The 11252-nt window shown below is 40.0% G+C and overlaps 1 protein-coding gene across 1 annotated transcript; it reads right to left on the bottom strand.

The window, feature by feature from the left end:
* Nucleotides 1-626: 626 nt before the first annotated feature.
* LDHB (lactate dehydrogenase B) lies at nucleotides 627-10805 on the bottom strand. The gene is made up of 7 exons (XM_009648745.2): nucleotides 10668-10805; nucleotides 7125-7242; nucleotides 6429-6602; nucleotides 4155-4328; nucleotides 2753-2870; nucleotides 1737-1860; nucleotides 627-966 (listed from the first exon to the last, which is right to left on the bottom strand). Exons 1-7 carry the CDS (start codon nucleotides 10791-10793, stop codon nucleotides 799-801), a joined length of 1002 nt encoding a protein of 333 aa, XP_009647040.1. The 5' UTR covers nucleotides 10794-10805; the 3' UTR covers nucleotides 627-798.
* Nucleotides 10806-11252: the final 447 nt, after the last annotated feature.

Genomic DNA, 11252 nt, shown 5'->3' with positions numbered 1-11252 from the left:
AAAACTGGGATTTTTAAAACAAAAAATCTGTTCTCCACCTCCCCCCCAAGTATACAAGAACTTGGGAAAGTAATGCTGAAATTTAGAGATTAAAGGCCCAATCTGACTTGCTCTATAAACAAGACTATCATGGGACTCCAGTCTTTAACTCTAAAAAAACCCCCTTTGCTATGGGTAATCAAATAGAAAAGAATCTTGTTTGTTCTAAAAATTATGAAAACTAGACACCAATAACAAGCCATGAATTGAATCCAGAAGAGAAAAGGATCTACAAGACCCTTTTTCTAGGCCAGTGACGAAATCCCAAAGGCAAATCCTCATCCTGTTTTTTCTACCCATGAGTAAAAAAAAAATAGGAAGTACTGCATCAGAAACAAGTCTGGGAATGAACTACACTGACTCAGCATCTGGACTGAAACCAAATCATACAGAAAAGGCTTCCAAGTAAGGTTGTGTTCGTGAAATCCCACCACAGGCAATTACTACATTGTTTCTAACCTTTTGAAAGAACATGTGCATCTACACTTCCACATAGTCTGTGGCAAGCATTAAAGAAGAATGCCAGAGTAAGCTAGATAATTTAAATACTGAAAATAAATCACCAGGACAACAAAACATGCCTGAAAGTTGCTTTATTTGTTCATAAGGTCTGTGCGTTACAGCAAGCATAAGTTTAGCTACTGTGGACAAAGCTCAGTCTGGAAGAGCATTAAACATTAACCATAGAGATGTATAGTGAGTAGAGCCCACATCTGCACACATGCTGTTTTTCTATTGCTGGAATCTAACATTCACAAGTTACAGATCTTTGAGATCTTTCTGGATGTTCCACAGTGTATCCGCGCTCTTCTTCAGCTGAGCCACCTCATCATCCTTCAGCTTTTGGTTGATGACACTTGTCAATCCAGAGGCACTTAGGACAGCAGGAAGGCTCAAGAAGACATCATTCTCAATGCCATACATGCCCTGCCACAAACAAAAAAAAAGATCACTCAGGCATGAACCCATCACCCCAGATCTGCTTTTAGTTTACACACCAGGAAGCCTTCTGAGAGCAGAGCTTAAGACTCATTTTTGAAGCCTGCAGAAAATTCGATTTTCAATCACAACGTATTTGATGAAAATAAAAAGTGCAGAGCTGTTTTAGACCAAGTGATTGGCAACACCGAAATGACTGATTTTGGAAACCCCACCTCCAAACCCCTCATTTATATACAGCAAGTAGCTGACAAGATTCAAAGACACAGGATTAGGGCAGGCCTTTTTTCCAACTATAGAGGGAGCAGTAAGCTCAGCCTGTTCAGAGTCTATGCTGTGCTGGAGGTTATAGAGCTGGCACAGATTAGATGCAGCCAGTTATACCAGCTATGAAAGGACACTGCTCTCTTCCCTAGCACCTTCGCTAGGCATTAGTTTGTAGAATCTGGGCCTCAACTAAATTTTCCATTTTTGCACTGAAACTTCCTTTTAATTAATCTGCATGCCACACATGGCAAACTTTACACAAGGGTAGTGCAACACCAGGTAGAGTACAGAGAACTTAGTTTCAGCTCCATACTTGTGAGAACGGTAGGCTAAGATGTCAGACGAAAAAAATTGCAATAGTAAGCTCCCATTTAAAATTAAAGTAGTATTTTATAAAGCTTCCTTTGTCCAGCACCTTACTAATTGAGACTATTTAGCTTTTCCATAACAGCAAAATGAACTAGAACATCCAGTTAGCTACCACTCCTTACCTTTACCAGTGTTGAGACTGAGTGAACCCGGCACAAGTTCTTCATCATGGTCTCACAGAGGTCAGCAACACTAAGGCCAATGGCCCAGTTTGTGTATCCCTTAAGTCTGATTACCTCATAGGCACTAAGGAAATATTGAAATACAGTTGCATTAAGATGTCAAGACACTGTCTGAACACTGTCTTAAGATGAATGAAGATTTCCCATTTAAAAAACCCTGAAACTTGTGACACATTGTAAGCTTTGGAATTAAAACGTCAAAGTAAGGGAGTCATGTATTTCAGCATTAGAGGATAAAGTATAAAGTCTGCATTATCCCCTACATATAATAAAGAAGCCCCATTGTTCTCACAGGATTAGTTAAGAAAAATAGCTTCCATCTATGAACATTTCTTAGTGTTAAGTAGAAAAACAGACACCTACAGCTGAACAAGTTCTCTATTCAAGTCAGTGGCACAATCATTCTGAGTGCATTTGGAACAGGTAAACATTTAGAGTCAAAGCCATACACTACCTACACACATCCTAATTGTAACCAACATCTGCATACACTTTATACCAGTATAGTCCTTATTTCACAAGTGAGACAAATGATTTAGCAACTTGTATAGTTACCTCTAGACAGATTTCCCAAAAATCAGTTAACAAGATTTTCCCCAGATCAACTCCAACACTTTGCTTACAGAAACATAATACCTTTTCCAAGTCTTGTGCCCTTTGGACAAGTTTAACCATTTAAGAAGCTACCTATGAGAAAGTAAGTGCACACAGCTCTAAGCACTGCAGTGAAGTGGGTATCTTATGCAATAGCTTGTCTCACTGCAGGGTAATAAAATTTATCAGCTGAAATCCTGCACTTCAGTGTTTAAACCGGTAGTTCCACTTACTTGTGCAACCCTCTAAATAAGAGGTCATAAAAGCTGCAGCAGAATGGAGAGGCAGTGACAAGGAGACAGTGTGCAGACTAGCTATTTGCAGCATCACATATATCCACCTTATTCCTCAAGCCACTGTACCTTTCGACCACTTGCTTGTGGAGATCCTTCCAGTTCTCTGTATCTTTGTCAGTTCCCATGGCAGGATTCAGCTCCTGGAGAGAAACGCCTGCCACATTAACTCCACTCCAAACAGCCACTGTAACAGAGAGGACATCAGTTTCAATAGCACTTATCAACTCCCCTTCTGCTTTTCCTATCTAAGACAACTAGAAATAAAGTAGTAGTAGCCAGAACCACAACATTTTGAGGCAGATTTTAAGTTTTCATTTAACCACAACTAATTCTGAGAACTCTGGGGGTCAAACGTGACTATTTTAGTAATGACACTTTAACAAGTCAGTAGTAACACATGAACAGAGCTTTTCAGTCCTTGAAAGATGTAGACAGCTACTTCTGAAGTCAGACACCTCAAATTCTAGCAAAAAAATATCACATTTTAGCTGTTCAGCCTTTTAATACTAGTTTTATTCTAATTGCAGCAAGTATGTATTTGCTGTCCCATTAATCAGTATTAGGATTATCCTTCAAGAATTCTGCTCTTATTTCCCCAAATAACAGGGTAGTAATATGCAAACTTAGAACAGCGAGAAGAATTTGCACATCTCCCTTCATATTGGAAGCTTATAGGCAGATTCATTCTCTGTTTCTGTGAGATAACTAGGAAGTTTTACTTACTTCAAGGCAAAAGCAGCTGTAACACTGAAGCAAAATGAGCTCTGTGTATGCTCAGCCAAGCTCTACTTTCATTACAACGTAGGGCTGGCTTCAGTAAATATTGTTGTTGATCAGACACTGTACTTTGATCAAATGCAATGGGACATAGAAAAGATGGCTCCCTTAGAAATACACAGCACTAAAATATAAAGCAGTACCAATCTACACAGATGTTGATGTCTGCATCATTTCAGATTAAGACAAATAAGCTGCTTGGATTTCACATGGTTTTAAAACCATTCTCTCTTTTAAGTAGCATGGAGAAAAAAATCACAAAATAAGGTAAGGCATAATTTTGTTAGCTTGAATCTGGATTGCTAGCTTATTCTACTACTTGCTAGAAGCTCTGCCGTTGACATAACAAGAGCTAGTATTGCTTTTAGAGAACCATGCTACAGACCATGATACTCCAAAAACTGAGGATAAAGAGTAGTCGTCAGCTGTAGCCTTTAGGACACAACTTGTTAGCTAACAAAATTGGCTTTTTTAGTTCAGGGTTTAATCATACAGCCACAATCACTTTATTAAAAAAAGTATAGCTAGATTTCCTGAACTTGTCTCAACTCTAATCTTCATAAAAATACAGCAAAGTCCTAGTTACTTGAACTCAGCTGCACCTGTTCTTTCAGATTTTTGTAACACGACTTAGGCCTCAACCTCTAACATTGTACTGTTTATTCCCAAGGAGGTCAGAACTGCTCCTTACCACTAGAATCACCATGTTCTCCCAAGATCCAGCCATGGCAGCTGGTTGGGTGGATACCAAGTCTCTCAGACATCAGATAGCGAAATCTAGCTGTGTCAAGATTGCAGCCACTTCCAATCACACGGTGTTTTGGCAGGCCACTCAGCTTCCATGTGACATAGGTTAATATATCCACTGAAAAGGAGAACATGCACAGTAAATGAAACCATTCACATACACCAAGAAGAATTACTTTGCTGCAGGCAACCAGGAGGATTCAAAGCACAGTTGGGCTCAGTCACAGTATTTCAGGTCTGACTGCTTGAAATTTAGGACCCATCCAGCTACTGTTCAGAAAATTGAGGAAGGTCTTTGGGGATTAGTATCCTACCAGCTAAAGTCTGTGGCACTTTTGTCAGATAAACCCCTAGGGCATCCTGAATTGGGACTGAACCTTTCATTGGCCAAAACATTCAAGCAGTTTCCTGAAGTAACGTTACCTTCTACTTCACAGTAAGAGGTAAAGCAATTGAAAATGAAGCCTGTTTTGAGACTTACAAACTAGAAACAGTATGTAACTACTTCAGGTTCATTTCTTAAACAGATTTGTGCATTAAGCAGTTTCTGCACCAGTTACCTCTGCAGCATGAAAAGCCAGATGAGCTCTATGCTTTGGCTGCATGTGGCTCTAAAAATAGAGTTCTAGAAAGAGACAAACCTGAACTGGGGCAGAGAGAAAAACCTCTAATCCAACAGAACAATAATAAACAGGCTGCAATCATTAATTATGGCTCCAAAACACTCAAAAGCCAGCCAGCTCTCAGGAGGGAATGTATTTGTGTCTATAGATGTGAAATACATCATTTGCTCTGCTCAGGCCCCAAAGGCATGTCATCTCAGTACAGTTCACACCTCTCTGTTACAAGCAGCATGCTTGTCAGGCATCCAGGATCACAATAATCTGTACAGACTACAGAGCACCTCCCTATCAAACAGCTACATTTGCTCTGGACAGTCTGGCTTTTGAGTCCAGTGCAGAGACATGCACCCAGACTGTTTAAGTCCTGCTTTGTAATCTCATCATTTGCCTACAGTAGGGCTTTCCACCTAGGACAGGCTGCAGACAGTGCTACGTCAGCTAGAGCCCAGACAGATCTGGGGAAATTAAACAGGGAAGGACATCAAGGTCATACACCACATGTGTAGCAGACACCCCTGAAGTACCTTTTAATGGGCTCACAATAACTTCCACTATATAAGACTAGCAGACAAAATTCCACACACTGAGGAAACAAAGCATTATAAAAATAATTCTGAAAAGTCAATATGCCATCTTCCTGCAGCTGCTCTACTGGAGAGAAGTCTATGGTTTGACTTCAACCTCACTAGAACAAGGAAAATTTTATCTTTGCCTCAGATAGATTTTTAGGTAAGTGTGTAGAATTGCTCTAAGTTACTGTACTTGCACAGTAGCCACTTGCTCAGTACACTAGTATTCAGTAGTACTCATTCTACGTCAGCTAGTTGCTCAACCACCAGCTGAGTTGCTAGCTTTACATGCACTGTTTTGACTCTGCCAAGGTATCTTTAAAACCACTGTCATGTCACTGCCAGGGCTCTGTAGTAATGGCTTCACTAAGACATTGAATCAAGCAAAGGCAGCTCTACAGAGACACCCTACAAAGCATATAAGAATGCATTAGGCATCCAGCATTGGACAGTCACTTTCAGACATCCAAATAACCAAGCTGTCCCAGTGCAGTGACATACTTGCATGTGAGCACACAAGTATGTGTAGTTAGTTATAACTACATCTTTTCTAATCTAACTGAACTATGTAGTACAGTTAGCCTTTCTGCCACGATAGGCTTAAACATGTAAATTTTTTCCTGAAAATAGAGCAAGACTATAGGTAAGTTCTTCATCCTGAAAAACAGCCATATCATATCCAGACACAAAAGTTATGATTTGCAAACAATTTAAAAGCAAAATGGATGTCTCCTTTAGAGATAAAAATCTCAAACTACCTACTGCTTAAGCCAAAGTACATAAACTGAAGTATTTACCACAAGGCATGCTTTTAAGATAGACATGATGAGAATGACACATCTGAATAAAGATAACATCAGAAAGTACAGAATATTTGTTTGTATTCTGCCATTAGCAACTACATGGCAGATGTCCACACAAAGCTATTAATTTTCAATATTCAAGTTGTAGTTGGGAAGACTGATAATTAAAACACTAACTCTGACAAATAGAATTTATAAGCGTTCTAGGAAAAAATTGCCTTACCTGGGTTGGAAACCACCAGGATGGTGCAGTTGGGGCTGTATTTCATGATCTGAGGAATGATGAATTTGAAGACATTCACATTCCTCTGAACCAGGTTGAGACGACTCTCCCCCTCTTGCTGACGAACCCCTGCAGTTACTACCACAATCTTGGAGTTGGCTGTGACAGCATAGTCTACAATGGAACATGGGTGAGAAGATATAGAATGTGTTAGATAGACTTCTCACTAATTTCAATAGCATTTTGTTCATACAGGTATTATGGGTAGCTTCTCCACTGTGCATGCATTCAACCCCCAAAAACATGAGACACCAATATTAAAGCCAGCACCATCTCTTGCATTGTCCTGATATATCAATACATGGGTTGGGAGAGTACACTCAATCCCTCCCAAATTTCACTTCCACTATCCAAATAACAGTAGTATTTCTCCTACATCAAAGAGGTACTAGATTTTTATTAAGATCAGTTTTATTGAAGCCCAAAACTGTAGAGCGGCCTTTAGAGATGAAAGAGAAAGGCCAGATTAAGAGCTACTCCCATTGTTACGGCGGTCATCTGAACTCTCACACCAATTCACATACTTCAACTTTTCAGAGCCAAATCCTTAGAGTTCTTCAGGATTACACAACTAATGCTCCACTATTAAGCAAACCCACTGAATGTCAGTATTAAATGAAAGAAACCGAGGTTCACCTTTGTCTGCCACAATCTTGTGAGTGTGAAGGAACAAGCTGCCATGCTGCAGATCCATCATTTCTCCTTTTAGTTTGTCTTCCAGAACGTCAACCAGAGCAAGCTCATCACAAAGATCCTGAAAACAACAAAGTTTGAAGGAGTCAATGAAGCAGTTCACTTGCATTTTAAAGTTAGCCCTGAGCTATATTACATTTCAGAGTAACATGTTACACATCTGAAAGCATCTCTTCTCCAAGGGTAAACCAGTAGAACCAGCACTCTTGGCATTCTTGTATCTCACACTAAAAAAGTCAGAGGCTCCTACGGTAAACCAGTAGAACCAGCACTCTTGGCATTCTGATGTATCTCACACTAAAAAAGTCAGAGGCTCCTATAGCACAGGTTCATAAAACTCATTCAGACTTTCCAAAAAATTATTATTTGTGGGGAGTTTGAGTGCACAGCTAACCCTCTGCTAGTAAGGCACTTCATGACTTAGTTACTACCTTTGGAAAAAGGTTGCATCTTTCAGAGTCATAACAAAGCCTCTAAATCTATCCGGCAAACAGGCCTATTTTAAATATTTAAATACCTAATCAACACACCACATGTAATTATCAAATAAGTTTTCTTATAACATTCCTTCAGCCAATTCTTTTCACAAAAAATAGAATGGGAACAGACTTATTTTCCTCAATACTAAATAGTATCAAGAGGAAACAGATTCTTTACCTAATTTTTCTCTACTAGAGCTACTGCTTAATATTTACTTTGCAGAACAAGTTTAGCCCCATGCACTTGTTGTTCAGATAGGTTAAGTCAGGCGATAATGTCATATAGTCTCAGAACAGGAAAACAGTGAAATATGGAAGTGGGGGAAAAAGGCATTCTGCTATAATGCAAAGTTTCACTGCCTTTTGACAGAAGTGTTACTACCCTTGTAAATTCTACTATACTTAAAGGCTTATCATTCAGTAAATTATACTGAGATTCAGATTACTACTGCTCTCTATTTTCCAGGTATCTACACCCCGTTTGAAAGCAGCTAAGCCATTTTTATGCTATTGAAAATATTACTGCAAGCAATCTTCCTTAGTTTCCTATAAAAAGGTAACACTCCTTACTTCACATGGAAGTTTAATTATTAGCATCAACTAAACTACTTGAAGCAGCAACAATATGCACTGTTTTTCCACAGGAAAAATATATTTAACAGCAGGCATATTTAATTTTTTCATTTCATACTCTAAAATCATGTTAGAGTCTATTACTTTTTTGCATTGTTTCCTTTCACAACTGATTTGATCAACTGCTGAAGGAAAACCATAAGAATCTACATCCACACTCGCTGTTCTCAAAAGTAGTCTGCAGGGTAAAGTTAAAGTCTCAGTTATTTACACATTATGAGAAAGTATCCTTAACTGAAGTTGCTGGTGTTGAATTGGTGTAATCAGAATTTGAAGAAAGAATGTGTGCACATGTATGATTACAAACCAATTCATACAGACAGTCTAACAATATGGGGCTTTCAGTCTAGACCTTGCAACCAATATTCACCAGACTCAGCAGGTTCAAGGAGCCAGCTCTCACTGAAACAGAAGAGCACCTGGAATAACTCCAATGACTCCTTTCATGAATTTGCATCAGTGTTGCCTAGAGAACTCAGTTCATTATTAGCACACACAGGAATGAAGTCTACATAATCACTGGATGCAGCTTAAAATATTCTCATTGATAACAGCTGACTTGTGAGTGCAGAGATGTTTCCACTTCTAAAACAGTAAGGCAGCATCAGTAATGCGTTGCTAACTGAGAGGGAGGTAAAAATAACCAACATGGAAGTTTTAGTGTCATTCAAATTCATATTAAGTACAACACCAGTAAACCGAAATTAGTACTGTCACACTGTTTAAATTTATAAAATTCAAAGCCATCTAAAACTCAACTGCATCCACCTATTAAAGTATAGGAAATTAAGCACAAAATGTTATGCCATGGTTTAACAGAAAGGCATCCTGGGGAGCCAACCATTTTGTACAAGTCAAAGCCACATCTGATTCAGTGATGAGAATCAGATGGTTTTATTATAGAAATGTTTTGTACTGCAGCTTATACTTGTGAGAGAATACAAGAGAGCAGAAGCCCAGTTGAAATAAGTTTTATGCTGTAATACAAGCCTGAAAAATTTAAAACTAGCTTTTACTCTGGGTTTGGTGCACACTACTCATTAACAGTAAAACTTTGTGCCTACGTTTCTGAAAGCACAATTTGATCCTGCTTAGAGCAGCATATTAAACACAGACAAATGCTGGACTATAGTTAAGTTCACAGTAACTTCACCTGACTCCCTCACTGCCAACCTTACAGATTACAATCCTCCTTCAAAAACAAGAGTACAGAACACAAGAGGCAAACATTTGCTAAAAAAAAATAGGAAAACCCAAACTGCATTGTTTTTCTGTTAAATTTCTCCTTTATAGACACTATATAGTGTTAAAAACTATTTGTTGCTTTCACATCAGCATTTAGTTTCACTCTGGCTTTTTCTTACTGTTGGTTTTTCTTGCTCACAAGGTTCATGAGTACCCTTAAAAATTTCTGTAGTGATCAAAAACCCCACACTTTAAAACATGCATCCTCAAGGCATTAAGTAGAGCATGGTTCATCTCCAAATAAAACACAAATAGTTTAGGAGTACATGCAAGATTTTTGATCTCAGAGAGCTACTTGATTTAAGATCTGCCACTGCAATTGGGTAGGGCATGGCTTATGCCTTCTTTAAAAGAGATCTGCAGCTCCCATTTGTCTTTTCAAAAAATGGCATGGCAGGAATCAAATTTAACTCATTCACAGTGTTCTTTAAAAACAAAGGGCAAAGTACAAAAGATCCTTATTGCATAATAAGGCTTTGCTCAAAGACTGCAACATGAGATTTGCCTAGAAAAAGCCCGGAAACCAGTAACAGGAAAAGTCAGAATAACCTCTAAGTCTAGACATCTAACTAGTTTTCCAAAAACTAAAGTCATATAACCAAGCAATAAGGGCTTAAGGGAAATAAAGAAGCCTACTGAAGGGGACAGCAGTATTTCCCATTATTGCAGCACATAGGCATTAGAAGAATAAAAAGCAAAGCAAACACACACAGTTCTGATTCCTATTTCATATGTATTTCTGCTCTGTCTGCATTCTTTGCGCAGCGGAGCTCTCCCACAAAGCAAACTCCAGCTTTGTTGTGGAAGAAAAAGAAAATGAAAAAGAGAAAGAAAAGTTTTGCTGGGGCTCCAGAGCTGTTGCTCACTACATCTTCCCAGTAGCCTGCAAAGTAACACTGCCTAGTAAGAAATTTATTGCTAAGCACAGATGGAAAGGTGAGAGAACAAGGAGAAACCAAACAGGGAGGTCAGCCTTGCACGAACAGTTTAAGTCACCGCTTGCTCACACAAACTGCAGTTGATTCATTCCTGTGCTAACCTACCAAATTTCCCACCATTTGCTAAGACAAACAGGCGGTGCAGAACATTACAGCAGTGGGAGCTTGAACACCACGTCCTTGAGCCGTACCTTTCCAAGGATGCTGATAGCACAGGCCATCCCAACCTGTCCGACCCCCACAACAGTTATCTTGTTGTTCGGGGCCGCGACTCCTGCAGCAACAGGGGTCATCAGCTTCTCCTTGAGAGTAGCCATGGTGTTCTGCAAGGGAAGACAAAGATTTGGCTCAAAGCACACCAGAACAAACCAAAAGGCACCCTCCAAGTTGAAAAGGTCATCTGCCACAGCCAGAAAGTCACCGATGGAAGCGCTGTGGTTTACTCAAGGCAGCACACAGGCACGCTGCCCTTGCTCACAGGGCTCCTTCCACCTCACGATTTCCCAGCCCGCCCACCCACGGCTGCAGGGCTCTGGCTCCCATCCCTCCCTGCACTCGCTGGTGCCCAACGAGGGGCTGAAGGCGGGCAGAGGTTATTTTGGCAGCACATAACAGAATAGCCATCTCTTCCTCAGAGTTTCCAGAACCTCCCCGCAGAAGGCAGGCGCGCCCTCCGCGCTACGGGCTCCGTGGCGCTCACCTCCCTTCGAAGCGCCCGTCAGGGCTCCGGGACTGGTAATAAAACCACGAACCAGTCTGGGAGCCGTAACCCCGCT

The sequence above is a fragment of the Egretta garzetta genome, unplaced genomic scaffold, assembly GCF_000687185.1.
Source record: "Egretta garzetta isolate BGI_Z169 unplaced genomic scaffold, ASM68718v1 scaffold81, whole genome shotgun sequence".
NCBI classification, from domain to species: domain Eukaryota; kingdom Metazoa; phylum Chordata; class Aves; order Pelecaniformes; family Ardeidae; genus Egretta; species Egretta garzetta.
Note: the sequence above shows the minus strand (reverse complement) of the source record. Positions and strands in the feature narration are given on the sequence as shown.

Excerpts from the sequence above, each read along its gene's own strand:
- LDHB (XM_009648745.2), bottom strand. The coding sequence starts at position 10,793 with ATGGCTACTCTCAAGGAGAAGCTGATGACCCCTGTTGCTGCAGGAGTC. Across the intron at positions 7,243-10,667 it reads CTATCAGCATCCTTGGAAAG|GATCTTTGTGATGAGCTTGC; the intron begins GTACGGCTCAAG and ends TGTTGTTTTCAG. Across the intron at positions 6,603-7,124 it reads CAAGATTGTGGCAGACAAAG|ACTATGCTGTCACAGCCAAC; the intron begins GTGAACCTCGGT and ends GTTCCATTGTAG.